Source organism: Manis javanica, chromosome X (assembly GCF_040802235.1).
Source record: "Manis javanica isolate MJ-LG chromosome X, MJ_LKY, whole genome shotgun sequence".
NCBI lineage: Eukaryota > Metazoa > Chordata > Mammalia > Pholidota > Manidae > Manis > Manis javanica.
In genome coordinates, this window is record NC_133174.1 from 121,453,565 (window position 1) to 121,471,125 (window position 17,561).

A 17,561-nucleotide genomic window follows, 5' to 3' on the forward strand; every position below is an offset into this window, starting at 1 on the left:
GGAAGAATACTGTGTAAATGCAATCCTAGAGAGTATTTTTCAGGGTCTCCTAACATGTCAAGCAGGGAAATATGTACAAATATCCTGGGGCTTTATCCTAACCAGTTTAAGAGAAGGGAAACTTAGACATGCCTTTTTTTTGGGAAAGAAAAAGAAGCCCAAGAGCCTCTACCTGGTTCAGTGTTCAGAGTAAGAATATCCAGAGGTTATTTCTTCCTTTACAGCCCTATTTGTACCTTGACTACTAAAGATTTAAGGATTTATATTCCCATGATGCTTCCTGCTCTCTTTTTCTATGTATTCTGAAGCCCTAAAAACATGGGTTTTCTCCTCCTGGATTCCATGCTCTTATATACTTTCAAAATAAAAACAGAAAATGAAACAACTTCTCCTTAATCCCAATTATGTATGAGTCAAATATGAGAAGCCAAGTATGAGAAGAGTTGGTCATAATTGTTTAAAAGCAAAATCATAAAACTATACCTTATTTTTCAGGTAAACAGAGGTCTTTACTCAAAAGAGATAAGTGCATAGTTATATATTGTGATGAACTAAAAACATCGCTTTAGAATTTTTCTGATTTGTCTAATTTAAGAGACCTTGCATAGGTTTGGAGTGGTATGCTTTAGAAAATGGCCATTTCAGTGGCTTCCCATACTGTCCAATGTCTATGACACCCAGTGAAGGAAATGCAGAGGAAATGAAACTAAAAGCAAAAGGGGAAGCAGCAAATTTGGCTTTTGCTCAATCACCTTGGGAAATATAATCACATTTATTACTAAGATGGGGTACCAAAAAGTATATTACATGATAAAAATGATGCAGATCTGAAGCAAAGAAGTTTACAAATGCTGGTGCTACAGTCTAACTTTATCAATGAAATTCTGAACTCTCCACCAAGGCCTGGGGCTGCTGTAACTTACTTTGAGAGCAAGCAAAATAAAAGCACAGGATTGTGGCCTAAGTGCCAGGAGCTGTCATAGATACACCAAAGAAAATGAACATGGGAGGTGCCCACATGTATCCCATGAAACCAGAGCTTGGGCATTTGGCAATATAAGATCACAAGGTGGTGAAGAAGGGAGCCTTGCCTCTTGACGTAGGATGGCTCTGCAGACCTGGCTCCTGTATAGAGAAAGTGGTAACTAAGTGACGTGCCCCCTCACCCCTCCAGCAGAACTCTGGCTTGTACTCACATTGAATGAGAATTCCAGAAAGGGCCTGCTTGAACTTCTCCTTGGCTTCTTCCATGTCTTTCTCATGGGTGGCTTTCTCATTCACCAGGCGGCGGACGTGGCTGTTGGCTGACTGGATCATGGAGTAGAAGTTGTTGGCACTGCGACGGTTTACCTCTCCTCGTTCAATCCAGGTGAGCAAGGTCTGCACGGCTTCTGAGAATTTGGAATCATCTGAAAAAAAGAAAATTTATTTTAGAATCATGAAAAGTAACCAAAGAGGCCACCATGGCTCTTTGGCAGTGGTTGCTAAAGGAACTGCTGAGGATGAGGAGCCCTACATGCACACCCATGCACACATAGGCAGCAGGCAGGCAGACAGAATGTAAAACTTAAAAAGTAGTCAGATTGGTTATAGATTATGAAGAATTTTCAGACAGAGAACTGCTTTTTTTTTCTTAAAAAAGTTTTCTTTGCTGATACAGTTTTCACATATTGCAAATTTTTAAACTTTTCTGATTGTGTGTGTGTGCATGTGTGTGATACATGAACTAGCAGTAAGAGAACTTCAGAATTCCAGTTCAATTTTTTAATAAGGAAATGTAAAGTTGAATCTTGAGTTAAACTTGAATTTGACAGTCATTTTGTCATGGATCTATGGAATAATAGAATTGGAAAGAGCCTTAAGAAAGACTTAAATGGGTAGTTCCTAAGGTATAAACACTGTAGCTTTGACCTTTTATAACATCACTGATGCATTCAATATACAGCCCCAGGCCTTCCACTCAGTCTAGTCACCATCTATTTTGATGTAATTCATTCTATTTCTACATTTCTCTACATCGTATTCCTCTTGCCTGGGGAACGCCCGAGTAGATTTCTGCAGCTAGTTAGGAGTTATTTTCTAATGTTAAAGTAGTGGCACAGCTCTTCCTAAACTTCTGGTCCAGCTTCCTGAGATAGCCACTTATCAGTTAAAGACTTCTGATAGAGTGAATCCATTAGCATCCCACTGAAGGCCTGGTCTAGTGCTCCACATCTCTCTCGGGCCAGAAATCCCTCTGTCTAGTGGAACTATCTCTCACTGCAATTTGAACTTCTTGCCTCTTGCCTCTTTTCAGTGTAGGCATATGAGAGGTCAGCCCCCACCCCCCACCTTTATAGTAACTTTTCATTTCATTCCTTGAATACAGTCTTTATTTTGATATTCACTTTTTGTTGAGACCCACACAACCAGAAAATCTATGTAACAAAAATCTTCAAACTGACATGGTTGGTGTCATGTGAACAAGTAACCCTTGAACCTGGCATCTTACCAATGTTTTCAGCATTTCTAGCTTTTCAAAATATACCACTATTTCTGTGTCTCTATTCTGGACTCTTATGTTTTCTGCTTTTCTTTTATAGGAAGACAAAATCAATCCAAACAATGGATTTTGTAAATGTGTGAATCTCTCAGGCTATATGTTGCAAACAAGCTTGGTGAAGGAGACCTATTTGTGAAGTGGAATTAGCAGAATCTTGCTGAGCCTAGAGCACAAGAAGCATGGAAAATTCATACCATTAGAGCTGGGTTGGTGTCATCAATAAGATTAGTGGGATACCAGCATTCATCCAGTAAAATCAACCATACTTGGAGATTGAAAAAGACTGGATTTAAGCTACTAACAGAGGAGAGCAGGAAGGGCAATTAATGTTAGATAATCAAAATTGCTCTGAGAATCAAGCAAGGGGAACAGGAAATCAAAACTACAGGGGAAGCAGTCTGATTTACCAATGTCTAGAAGTCTCTATAGACACTGTGTTAAAAAAGTTGGCCATTTTAATTAACAAGTTCTCCTTTAGTTGGTGGTAGCTGTCTTTGAGTAATCTAACAAGAATGTAAACTCTGACTACTCTCAAGGCTTTCATTTTCTCATCTGTCAAATGGGGTTTTTACCAGAGTTTTCCAAGGTCACATCAAGTTCTATAATCTTGACTTTTTTCTGATTTAGAATTCAAAACTAATTTGTTTTCTGTGATAAAAAGGAGATCCCTACAGACCACAAGTCATGGGTCACAGCTAAAATTTTCTTATCTGGAAAAGTAGGAGAAACTTGTTTTTTCCTAGTCACTTGATGTGCATAGACAGAAAAACACCATCCCTTGAGACAGTGATGGAACAGAAACACAGGAGGGAGGGACACATTTTCAGGTTTTTGAATGACCAAAAAATACCTCTCTGTCTGCTAGGCTCCAACATGAGAAATGCCTGAATCTGTTGTGGGAAATTCAAAAGATAATTGCCAAAAACACAGATATCTTTTTAAATAATTTCTCCTAAGAAAATAGTTCTTTTAATCACAATGGTTGAATGTTTTATATACCTTTCAGTTTTTCAGCAACAATGCTGCATTCATGATCTGAATAGTGGACCACTGGGGGTGGGGAAGGTGGGCGTAATCTTTCTTCTTCCATCCTCCTACGGTGGCGCTCCTCCCTTGCTAGCATACGCTGTTTGCATTCCCACTCATACAGGTCATCTCGAGCCTGTGCAAAATCAACATGGAGTCGGCCTGTGTCCTTCTTGTCAGTGCTGGAGCCCAGGCGAATACGGTAACCTAAATGGACAAGAGGCAGAGAGAGTACAAGAGCAGCCCAGTGACTGAAAAATGGTACCTTTCCATGTTCAGTGCTTCAGATGTGGTTGCAGTGGTTTCAAGTGACCATATAATGATAAAAGGGTCAGTCCAACAAAATGATATAACTATTATAAATATCTATGCACCCAACACAGGATCACCTACTTATGTGAAACAAATGCTAACAGAATTAAAGGGGGAAATAGAATGCAATGTATTCATTTTAGGAGACTTCAACACACCACCCACTCCAAATGACAGATCAACCAGACAGAAACTGAGTAAGAAGACAGAGGCACTGAACAACATATTAGAACACATGGACCTAACAGACATCTACAGAACACTCCATCCAAAAGCAACAGGATACACATTCTTCTCTAGTACATGGAACATTTTTAAGAATAGACCATATACTAGGCCACAAAAAGAATCTCAGTTAATTAAAAAAGATTGAAATTGTACCAACCAGCTTCTCAGATCACAAAGGTATGAAACTAGAAATAAATTACTCAAAGAAAATGAAAAAGCCCACAAACACATGGAGACTTAATAACATGCTCCCAAATAATCAATGGATCAATGACCAAATAAAAACAGAGATCAAGCAATATATGGAGACAAATGACAACAATAACTCAACACTGCAAAATCTGTGGGATGCAGTGAAGGCTGTGCTAAGAGGGAAGTATACTGCAATACAGGCCTATCTCAGAAAAGAACAATCCCATATGAACAGTCTAAACATAGAATTAACAAAACCAGAAAAGGAAGAACAAATGAGGCCCAAAGTCAGTACAAGGAGGGATATAATAAAGATTAGGGCAGAAATAAATAAAATTGAGAAGAATAAAACAATAGAAAGAACCAATGAAAGCAGGAGCTGTTTCTTTGAGAACCCCTAGCCAGACTTATCAAGAAAAAAAAGAGAGTCTACACACATAATCAGAATCAGAAGCGAGAAAGGAAAAATCACTATGGACACCACAAAAATACAAAGAATTATGAGAGAACACTATGAAAAATTATATGGTAACAAACTGGATAACCTAGAAGAAATGGACTCCTTTCTAGAAAAATACAACCTTCCAATGCTGACCCAGAAAGAAACAGAAAATCTGAACACACCAATTACCAGCAATGAAATTGAACTGGTAATCAAAAACTTACCTAAGAACAAAACTCCTGGCCAGAAGGCTTCACAGCTGATTTTATCAAACATTTAGTGAAGACCTAATACCCATCCTCCTTAAAGTTTTCCAAAGAGTAGAAGAAGAGGGAATACTTCCAAACTCATTCTATGAGGCCAGCATCACTCTAATAACAAAACCAGGCAAAGACACCACAAAAAAAGAAAATTAAAGACCAAGATCCCTGATGAACATAGATGCAAAAATACTCAACAAAATATTAGCAAACCAAATTCAAATCTACATTAAAAAGATCATACATCATGATCAAGTGGGATTCATCCCAGGGATGCAAGGATGGTACAACATTAGAAAATCCATCAACATCATCCACCATATCAAGAAAAAGAAGGACAAAAACCACATGATCATCTCCATATATGCTGAGAAAGCATTTGAGAAAATTCAACATCCATTCATGATAAAAACTCTCAACAAAGTGTGTATAGAGGGAAAGTACCTCAACATAATAAAGGCCATATATGACAAACGCACAGCCAACATTATACTTAACAGCGAGAACCTGAAAGCTTTTCCTTTAAGATCAGGAACAAGACAAGGATGCCCACTCTTCCCACTTCTATTCAACATAGTAGTGGAAGTCCTAGCCATGGAAATCAGACAATACAAAGAAATAAAAGGCATCCAGATTGGCAAGGAAGAAGTTAAACTGTCCCTGTTTGCAGATGACATGATATTGTACATAAAAACCCTAAAGAATCCACTACAAAACTTTTAGATCTAATATCAGAATTCAGCAAAGTTGTCGGATACAAAACTAATATGCAGAAATCTGTTGCTTTCCTATACACTAAAAGTGAACTAACAGAAAGAGAAATCAGGAAAACAATTCCATTCACAATTTTATCCAAAAGAATAAAATACCTGGGAGTAAACCTAACCACAGAAGTGAAAGACTTATACTCTGAAAACTACAAGACACTCTTGAGAGAAATTAAAGAAAATACCAATAAATGGAAACACATCCCATGCTCATGGATAGGAAGAATTAATATCATCAAAATGGCCATCCTGCCTAAAGCAATCTACAGATTCAATGCAATCCCTATTAAAATACCAACAGCATTCTTCAATGAACTAGAGCAAATAGTTCTCAAATTCATATGGAACCACAAAAGACCCCAAATAGCCAAAGCAATCCTGAGAAGGAAGAATAAAGTGGGGGAATTATGCTCCATGACTTCAAGCTCTACTAAAAAGCCACAGTAATCAAGACAATTTGGTACTGGCACAAGAACAGATGCATAGACCAATGGAAGAGACCAAGGAGCCCAGCTATAAACCCAAGCATATATGGTCAATTAATATACAATAATGGAGCCATGGATATACAATGGGGAATGGCAAAACTGGACAGCTACATGTAAGAGAATGAAACTGGAGCATTGTCTAACCCGATACACAAAAGTAAATTCGAAATGGATCAAAGACCTGAATGTAATTCATTAAACCATAAAACTTTTATAAGGCAACATAGGCAAAAATGGGCGTTATATAGTAGCATGGGCTGGGAAGAATAGAAAAGGTGGCCTCAAACTGTGATGTCTTTGGATAACTTCAGGAGAGTCAGTCACTCCACCACACAGAATTTTGATAAAATTTCAATGTATCAGCTTGGCATTTCAGTTCCCCAAATCACTTCCTAGATGTATTTGGTGACTCTGAAACATTTATTTCTGGGAAAAATAGTAGATACGATGGGGAGAATTATGTGGTCCAGGAGAAATATATTTTGGGATCCTTAAAGAAAGAAGTAGTGTGCTTATAATATAGTGGTATAGGGCTAGGCTTCAGAAAACCAGTATTCAAGTCTGCACCTCCACTTTTTGTGCCATCTATACTACCCATTTTAAGTTTCAACAAAATATAGGGAAAAACATTTAGTAAGTTTTTATTAACTTTTAAAGCTTCAAAAGCTGAACTAGGTTCGTTTATACATTTATATCATTTTATTCTCAACACAAGCTTGCAGAATAGCTCTTGCCTTAAACAACTAAAAATATGGACAAAATAAATGAGACAATAGGTTTTAAGACACTGAACATTAGGCAGTGAAGCTAGATCACTGAGAGACAAGAACCAAATATAGAGATCCCTATCATTTCTCCAACTGTTGCCTGGTGAGAGTTTCCAGGCCTCAGCATAGGAAGGGGAACTTAGGGAAAGCATGGAGATACCCCTGAGTTGAGAAAATTGAATTGAGAATCCAGAGAGACTATGGCAGATAGAGTTTGTAAGGCAGAGTATTGGCAGGAAGAAAGCTACACAGAGAAAGAACTTCAGAGATCTGCAGAGAATCCTCCACTATTATTTAGCTGTGTATTGATGCCTATGTGTGTGTTGGAAACTACCTCAGCATTAGAGACAATTCCTGTAGCACACACAGGGCTATGAGTAGTTTCTTTCCCTACCAGCCAGAGCAGAAAAACTAAGTATTGGGTAGAGTAATCAGAAAGGCTTTGCCTTAGCTAGCTTGGAATACATAAAAATTACCCAATATTCAAAGAAGCAGAAAAATCATAATAAAGATAATCAAATCAGACCCATAAGTGATAAAGATAATACAATTAGTAGATAAGGACATAAAAACTAGTATAATTGGGGGAGGAGCCAAGATGGTGGCATGAGTAGGGCAGTGGAAATCTCCCAAAACCATACATATTTTTGAAAATACAACAAATACAACTATTCCTAAAAAAAAGACCAGTGGATACAGTACAACAGCCAGGCTACATCTACATTCTGCAAGATCTCAGCATAGCACGAAGGGGGTAAGATACAAGCCGTGGCCCAGCGGGTCCCAAGCACTCTCCTCACCCTGGTTCCCCAGCAGCAGGAAAGGAGTCAGAGCGGGAAGGGATTGGAAGCCCAGGATTGCTAATCAACCAGCTCTAGTAATCCGCACCGGGAGCGCAGACACATACTGCATGGTGTGCTGGATATTAGAGAAACAGAAAAGCAAAATCTGTGAGTGGGTCCCCGCAACTGGCTACCATGGGATAAAAGAAAACCGAGTGCTTTTTGAAAGTCTTAAAGGGACAAGGGCCTCACAGCTGGGTGGAAGCATCCCGGCACACTCAGCCCAGCAGGCTGGGAATCCTGAGGAAATTCAGGCGCCCCAGCCTCCTGGGTGGCAACACAGACCTGAAGCCCCTCACAGTGATAAGCAGCCTGCCAGTCATTCCCCTGGCCAGTGTGGCCCCCAACACAGCAGCCCAGTAGCCAGAGAGTGGCCGCATATGCCCATGGCAGCAGAGGAGCAGACTGGGAGCAGCCGCGTGAGCTGCAGGGCAGCAGCAGACCAGACTGAGAGCAGCTGTGTGAGCCCAGGGCCACGGAAGAGTAGCCTGGGAGTAGCCGTGCATGCCCGAGGAAGCAGCGGAGCAGTCGGAGAACAGCTGCACCCTTAGCAGTCGCCCAGAATTTTCTCTAGGTGCGCAGCCACCTGGGCCAGACCCAAAGGCTGCTGCCAGCATGCAGCTGCCTGGCACAGACAGAGGAAACCAGGGCAAGATGGGAAGGGGTGCCGTTATCATAGGAGAGCACACCCAGCGCACCTGCCACTCCCGGCAGGGCTCTGGGCTACCCTGATGGTGACCCCACCCACGGCACCTTAGGGGATTAATCCGGAGGCTGCTGTAGGAGTGTGGGTAACTGACACAGGCAGCAGAGAAGGGCAAGGTGACCAGCAAACAGGAAAGGATGTTGTTCTCCCAGCTGACACATGCGCTACCTGCCTACAGCTACCTCTATTGCCATGAAAAGGGAGAAGAATTTGGTCCAGTCCAGAATTACCCATACAACTCATGAGGGAGGGCCTGGGGAGACAGGTTTAACCAATATTCCCTAAAAAGAATTCAAAATAAAGGTAATAACCATGCTGATGGACCTGCAGAGAAATATGCAAGAGCTGAAGGAGCAAATAGGGAGGGAGAATACAGAAATAAAACAATGTGTAGAAGGACTTAAAAGCAGACTGGATGAGGTGCAAGTGGCCATTAATGGAATAGAAATCAGAGAACAGGAACACAGAGAAGCTGAGGCAGAGAGATAAAAAAGGAACTCCAGGAATGAAAGAATATTAGGAGAACTGTGGGACCAATCCAAATGGAACAATATTCGCATTATAGTAGTGAGAGAAAAAGGGGGAGAAAGTGTCTTTGAAGCAATAATTGCTGAAATCTTCCCCAAACTGGGGGAATAAATAGTCTCTCAGATCATGGAAGACCACAGAACTCACAACACAAGGGACCAAGGTGGAAAACACCAAGACATAATTATTAAAATGGCAAAGATCAAAGACAAGGACAGAGTATTAAAGGCAGCCAGAGAGAGAAAAAAGGTCACCTACAAAGGAAAGCCCATCAGGCTATCATCAGACTTCTCAGCAGAAACATTACAGGCCAGATGAGAATGGCATGATATATTTAATGCAATGAAACAGAAGGGCCTTGAACCAAGAATACTGTATCTAGCACAATTATCATTTAAATATGAAGGAAGAATTAAACAATTCCCAGACAAACAAAAGTTGAGGGAATTTGCCTCCCACAAACCACCTCTACAGGATATTTTAAAGAGAATGCTCTATATGGAAGCACCCCTAAGGCTGAATAGATGTCACCAGAGAAAATAAAATCACACCAAAGAAAGCAGACCAACCAAATACTAACTAAAGGCAAAAAATAAAATCAACTACACACAAAAGCAGTCAAAGGAAACAAAACACAAAAGAGTACAGAATAAAAGAACTAACATATAAAGAATGGAGGAGGAGGAATAAAAAGGGAGAGAAATAAAGAATCATCAGACTGTATTTATAATAGCTTAATAAGTGAGTTAAGTTAGACGGTCACAGAGTAAAGAAGCTACCTTTGAACCTTTGGTAACCATGAATCTAAAGCCTGCAATGGCAATAAGTACATATCTCTCAAAAATCACCCTAAATGTAAATGGACTGAATGCACCAATCAAAAGACACAGAGTAACAGAATGGATAAAAAAGCAAGACCCATGTATATGCTGCTTACAAGAGACTCACCTCAAACACAAAGACATACACAGACTAAAAGTCAAGGGATGGAAAAAGATATTTCATGCAAACAATAGGGAGAAAAAAGCAGGTGTTGTAGTACTTGTATCAGACAAAATAGACTTCAAAACAAAGAAACTAACAAGAGATAAAGAAGGACATTACATAATGATAAAGGGCTCAGTCCAACAAGAGGATATAATCATTATAAATAAATATGCACCCAATACAGGAGCACCAACATATGTGAAACAAATACTAACTAAAGGAGGAAATAGACTGCAATGCATTCATTTTGGGAGACTTCAACACACCACTCACTACTCCAAAGGACAGATCCCCCAGACAGAAAATAAGTAAGGACATAGAGGCACTGAATAACACACTAGAACAGACGGACCTAACAGACATCTACAGAACTCTACACCCAAAAGCAGCAGAATACACATTCTTCTCAAGTGCACATGGAACATTTTCCAGAATAGACCACATACTAGGCCACAAAAAGAGCCTCAGTAAATTCAAAAAGTTTGAAATTCTATCAACCAACTTCTCAGACCAGAAAGGTATAAAACTAGAAATAAATTGTACAAAGAAAACAAAAAGGCTCACAAACACATGGAGGTTTAACAACATGCTCCTAAATAATCAATGGATCAATGACCAAATTAAAACAGAGATCAAGCAATATATGGAGACTAATGACAACAACAGCACAATGCCCCAATTTCTGTGGGATGCAGCAAAGGCAGTTCTAAGAGGAAAGTATATAGCAATCCAGACCTATTTAAAGAAGGAAGAACAATCCCAAATGAATAGTCTAAAGTCATAATTATTGAAACTGGAAAAAGAAGAACAAATGATGCCCAAAGTCAGCAGAAGGAGGGACATAATAAAGATCAGAGAAGAAATAAATAAAATTGACAAGAATAAAACAATAGAAAAAGTCAGTGAAAAGAAAGAGTTGGTTCTTTGAAAAAATAAACAAAATAGATAAGCCCCTAGCCAGACTTATTAAGAGAAAAAGAGAATCTACACACATCAACAGATCAAAAATGAGAAAGGAAAAATTATGACAGACCCCACAGGAATACAAAAAATTATTACAGAATACTATGAAAATCTATATGCTAACAAGCTGGAAATTGTAGAAGAAATGGACCATTTCCTAGAAAAATACAACCTTCCAAGACTGACCAAGGAAGAAACAGGAAATCTAAACAGACCAATTACCAGCAACGAAATTGAATCAGTAATCAAAAAACTACCCAAGAGCAAAACCCCCGCACAAGATGGATTTACCATAGAATTTTATCAGACATACAGAGAAGACATAATTCTCCTTAAAGTTTTCCAAAAAATAGAAGAGGAGTGAATACTTCCAAACTCATTCTATGAGGCCAGCATCATTCTAATACCAAAACCAGGCAAAGACCCCACCAAGAAAAGAAAACTACAGACCAATATCCTTGATGAACATAGATGCAAAAATACTCAACAAAATATCAGCAAACCGAACTCAAAAATACATCAAAAGGATCATACACCATGATCAAGTGGAATTCATCTCAGGGATGTAAGGATGGTAGAATATTCAAAAATCCCTCAACATCATCCACCACATCAACAAAAAGAAGGACAAATATCACATAATCATTTCCATAGATGCTGGAAAAGCATTCCACAAAATTCAACATACATTCATGATAAAAACTCTCAACAAAATGGGTATACAGGGTGAGTACCTCAACATAATAAAGGCCATATATGACAAACCCACAGCCAACATCATACTTAACAGTGAGAAGCTGAAAGCTTTTCCTCTAAGATTGGGAACAATACAGGGATGCCCACTCTCCCCACTGTTATTCAACATAGTACTGGAGCTCCTAGTCACAATCAGACAAAACAAAGTAATAGAAGGCATCCAGATTGGTAAAGAAGTAATCAAACCACCACTATTTACAGATGACATGATATTGTACATAAAAAACCCTACAGACTCCATTACAAAACTACTAGAACTAATATGTGAATTCAGCAAAGGTGCAGGATACAAAATTAATACACAGAAATCTGTTGCTTTCCTATACACTAATGGTGAAGTAACAGAGAAATCAGGAAAGCAGTTCCATGCAGTTTCATCAAAAAGGATAAAATACCTAGGAATAAACCTTACCAAGGAAGTGAAAGACCTATACCCTGAAAACTACAAGACACTCTTAAGAGAAATTAAAGAGGACACCAACAAATGGAAACTCATCTCATGCTCTTGGCTAGGAAGAATTAATACTGTCAAAATGGCCATCCTGCCTAAAGCAATCTGCAGATTCAATGCAATGCCTATCAAAATACCAATAGCATTCTTCAATGAACTGGAACAAATAGTTCTAAAATTCATATGGAATCACAAAAGACCCCGAATAGCCAAAGCAATCCTGAGAAGGAAGAATAATGCAGGGGGGATCTTGCTTCCCAACTTCAAGCACTACTACAAAGCCACAGTAATCAAGACAATTTGATATTGGCACAAGAACAGACCCACAGACCAGTGGAACAGAATAGAGAGTCCAGATATTCACCCAAACATATATGGTCAATTAATATATGATAAAAGAGCCATGGACATACAATGGGGAAATGACAGCCTCTTCAACAACTGGTGTTGGCAAAAATGGACAGCTACATGTAAGAGAATGAAACTGGAGCATTGTCTAACCCCGTACACAAAAGTGAATTCGAAATGGATCAAAGACCTGAATGTAAGCCATGAAACCATAAAACTCTAAGAAAAAAACATAGGCAAAAATCTCATGGACATAAACATGAGTGACTTCTTCATGAACATATCTCCCTGGGCAAGGGAAACAAAAGCAAAAATGAACAAACTGAAATATCAAACTGAAAATCTTCTGTACAACAAAAGACACTACCAATAGAACAAAAAGGCATCCTACAGTATGGGAGAATATATTCATAAATGACAGATCTGATAAAGGGTTGACATCCAAAATATATAAAGAGATCATGCACCTCAACAGACAAAAAGCAAATAATCCAATCAAAAAATGGTCAGAGGGACTGAACAGACAGTTCTCCAAAGAAGAAATTCAGATGGCCAACAGACACATGTAAAGGTGCTCCACATCACTGATCGTCAGAGAAATGCAAATTAAAACCACAATGAGATATCACCTCACACCAGTAAGGATTGCCACCATCCAAAAGACAAACAACAAATGTTGGCAAGGATGTGGAGAAAGGGGAACCCTCGTACACTGCTGGTGGGAATGTAAATTAGTTCAGTCATTGTGGAAAGCAGTATGGAGATTCCTCAAAAAAAACTCAAAATAGAAATATCATTTGACCCAGGAATTCCACTCCTAGGAATCTACCCTAAGAACGCAGCAACCCAGTTTGAAAAAGACACATGCACCCCTATGTTTATTGTAGCACTATTTACAATAGCCAAGAAATGGAAGCAACCTAAGTGTCCATCAGTAGATGAATGGATAAAGAAGATGTGGTACATATACACAATGGAATATTATTCAGCCGTAAGAAGAAAACAAATTCTACCATTTGCAACAACATGGATGGAGCTAGAGGGTATTATGCTCAGTGAAATAAGCCAGGTGGAGAAAGACAAGTATCAAATGATTTCACTCATCTGTGGAGTATAAGAACAAAGAAAAAACTGAATGAGCAAAACAGCAGCAGACTCACAGAACCCAAGAATGGACTAACAGTTACCAAAGGGAAAGGAACTGGGGAAGATGGGTGGCAAAGGAAGGATAAGGGGGCGAGGGAAGAAAGGGGGCATTATGATTAGCATACATAACTTGGGGTGGGGCATGGGCAGGGCTGTACAACACAGAGAAGACAAGTAGTGATTCTACAGCACTTTACTATGCTGATGGACAGTGACTGCAATGGGACATGTCGTGGGCACTTGGTGATGGGGGGAGTTTAGTAAACATAATGTTCCTCATGTAACTGTAGATTAATGATACCAAAAAAACTTAGTATAATTGGATTTCATTTGCTTAAGAAGCTAGTGATAAGATTGAACATATTAGGTAGAAACAGAGAAGACATAACAGAGAACCAAAATAAAACTTCTAGAGATTTAAACTACAATGTCTTAGTTGAGAATAGAAATCACTGAATAGGACCAATGGAAAATTAGACACTGCAGAAGAAAAGATTAATAAACTTGAAGACATAGCAGTAGAAAGTATTCAAAATGAAATAGTAAAATGACTGAAAAAAAAATGAACAGAGTACCAGTGAGTTGTAGGAAAAATTCAAGGGACCTAATATATGCTTAATTGAAACACTGATTGGAGAGAGAGGAGGGAATTGAAAAAATCCTTGAAGAAATAAGGAAAGAAAAATTTCCAAATCTGATGAAAGCTCAGAGATCTAAGAATTTCAACGAATCTCATGCACAAGAAACACGAAGGAAATTATGCCAAGGGACATCATAATCAAATTGCTCAGCATTAGCAATAAAGAGAATATCCTGAAAGCTTCTACAGACAAATGACACATTCTGTTCAGAGAAACAAAAAGGTAAGGGTAGCGTAGTATTTCTTGTTTGGAAACAATGTAAGCAGTAAGATAGTGGAGCAACATCTGAGAAAAAAATCCCTGTCTACCTAGAATTCTATACCCAGAGAATATATCTTGCAAAAAGAAAGGTGGAATAAATTCTTTTTGATACATACAAAGGCTGAAAGAATTCATCAGGAGCAGACTTGCACTACACAAAATTTTAAAGGAAATTCAAGCACAGGGAAAACAATACCGAAGAGGAATCTGGATCTATACAAAGGAAGTAAAGGCATACATACAATTCCATTTATATGAAACTCTAGAAAATGCACACTTATCTGACAGAAAATGGATCAGTAGTTGCTTGGGGAAGGGCAGGAGGAAGGGAATACAAAAGGGGCATGATGGAAGCTTTCGGGAGAGGTGGACTTATTCATTATTTTGATTGTGGTGATGGTTTCACAGATGTATGTATATATAAAAAATGCCAAATTATAAATTTGAAACATGTGAAGTTCATTGTATCTCAACTATTTACCTCAATAAAGCTGTTACAGAGACTAATGCCCAGTAACAGTAAAACTGCCACATATTCTTTTTAGAAAGAGGAAGAGTAAGTACATTTCATAAACAAAGTTTGCTAGAGCCCTTTACAGCTTACAGTGCACTTTCACACCCATTCATATTATTTGATCATCTGAGCCATCAGAATAATAGGGTTATTAATGGTTACCTTGCCTCTTTTCCCAGAATCATGGAGAGGATCAAATGAGAGGATGATATGAAAGCTTTGTTTAAAGACATTAAAGATACTGTGATGCTTTGAGGTGGGTGTGCTGCGCCCAATGCCAGCTCCCAAAGATGCTCAAACTCCAACATAAAAAAATGTTTATTTCTACATTTCTAGCCTCCTTCTTTTACAAAGTGGGAAAACAGTCATCCAACTCAGGAGATTTCTAGTACTTGTGAACTTTCAGGGAGCAGGTTCAAATTTAAAGGGAAAAATTTAGTTGTTTTCATGTTTTCTCATCACTGATTCCAACCCGTTTTCCTTTGGTAGCCCTGAGAATGTTTCCAGGAGGTGCTTGTTACCAGAAAGCTGATTTCAAAGACTTTTAGATGGATGCCTCCTGAGTAGCATGTTGTCTTTTATGTACAACTGTTCAGGGCTTTTTAAGACCTTTCAATTCTTATTAAAATAGTCTTTTGTGGAATGCTCTGTTATCATTGCTAAGTGCTGTTGAATCTTCAGTAGTTAAGATTTTATAGCACTTAACAAATGCATTAAGAGTATTGTACATGTACCTCTTCCTCTCCTTCTCTATGTTACCAGCCTGCATTATCTTTTCCCTGGCCTATTGCAACATGCATCTAACTGACCTCCTCTCTACTTTTCTCCTCTTTTCTCTGATCCATTTTTATACAGTGCTGTCTGATTAATATTTTAGAAACTATCATGTGTTCAAGAATTTCTTTGACAGTTCCCCATTACCCGAAGAGTAAAGACCCAACTATTAAGATTTTCAAAGTGTGCTAACAACTGGTATTTTTCCTTCCCCTTTCATGTCCACTCAGTAGACAAACCACTATTCACTGTTTCCTTGGATGTTCATCAAAACTTAACCACCTTTGTACCTTTGCCCATGCTGTATCTATGCCTCACTGCCCACATTCAAATACTTTCTCTTTGTCAAAGACTTGGTCTAAATGCTACCTTTCTTGATACCAGATCAGGAGTTTGAAATTTTCTCTTCTTTCTTTCTCTCTCTCATTCCCTCTCTCGCTCCTTTGACTTCCATCACACTTTACCCATACTTCTCCTACAGCACTTATAACTTTCAATCATTTATTAGCACTGAGTGTGTCCTAACAGTCTTGAGCAATGCCTGGTACTGAATGTTTCTTTAATAAATGAAAGTATGACTGCATATTAACCCTAAGTTCATTAAAGGTAAGAAGTAGGTGTTACTCATTTTTTATTCTACACAACACCTAGCCCAATAACTTACACAAAGGAGATGTCCAACAAGCACCTGTTAGATAAAGGAAGATTCTGCTACCATAAAATCTCTAACACTTGGATCCAGTTCTCCCAAATCATTATTCTTAGGAAAGGAAGTAGTTAATGTTCCAGGCCCTTTCTAATTACCCTGTCTTTTGCCTTCAGGCTTATTTGCCCACTGCCCTCTAAGGAACAATACCAATTCAAAATAAGCAAAGGATCAGACATGAAACAATCTTGAAACTACTCCAAAAGGCAAAGGACATCACTATATAATATTTAACAGAAATCACTTCAATTATAATTCCTCGCGTCAGTCTCCCAATCTAAACTTTCACCATGAACAAGAGACATTATGTAAAGTAGCTCTTGCTATCTCGACTCCAACTACTGTTATTACTTCTGGATCAGACTAATGCTACAGTTGGCTTACCATTGCCCATATCCCTCAGTCCATCCTTTACCCAGAGAGATAGTTCTAAAACGTGCATTAGACTATGTCCCTCTACTCCTTAAAACCATCCACTGGTTTCCCATTGCATCCAGAATAATAAGCTCATTACTATAGAAGCCAAACATGATTAGGTGTTGCTTACTTTTCAGACTTCATTTCCCTTCACTGCCTCACTCTCATGTACTACATTTCAGTCATGCTAACCTTCTCTCCCCTGCTAGAATATGCCAAGTCCATTTTCATCTCAGGGCCTTTGACTTGCTCTTCCTTATTTTGTAGTGTTTTCCCCTCAGATGTTCACATGGAAATCCCAGTCATATTTTTCAGATCTCAATTCAAATGTCAGAAATGACTTGCTTTCCAACAACCCTAGGCATACTAGCCATTTTTACCTTCATAGTACTTATTAGTACCTGATATTAATTAATTATTTTACAAATATATCATATCTTTCCATTTCCAGAATGTAATATCCCTGTTGGCAGGAAGTCTGTCTGCCTCAATCTTTG

At 38.7% G+C, this 17,561-nt stretch overlaps 1 protein-coding gene across 14 annotated transcripts in view; it reads right to left on the reverse strand.

Moving 5' to 3' along the window:
- Positions 1-17,561, reverse strand: part of ENOX2 (ecto-NOX disulfide-thiol exchanger 2) — a 291,324-nt gene that overhangs the window by 33,437 nt on the left and 240,326 nt on the right. For all 14 annotated transcript variants that reach the window (XM_037016941.2, XM_037016937.2, XM_037016938.2 and 11 more), the window contains 2 exons: positions 3,542-3,775; positions 1,197-1,409 (listed from right to left, as the gene is read on the reverse strand). In XM_037016941.2, the coding sequence (XP_036872836.1) occupies positions 1,197-1,409; positions 3,542-3,775 (447 nt within the window). The remainder of the gene's footprint in view (positions 1-1,196; positions 1,410-3,541; positions 3,776-17,561) is intronic.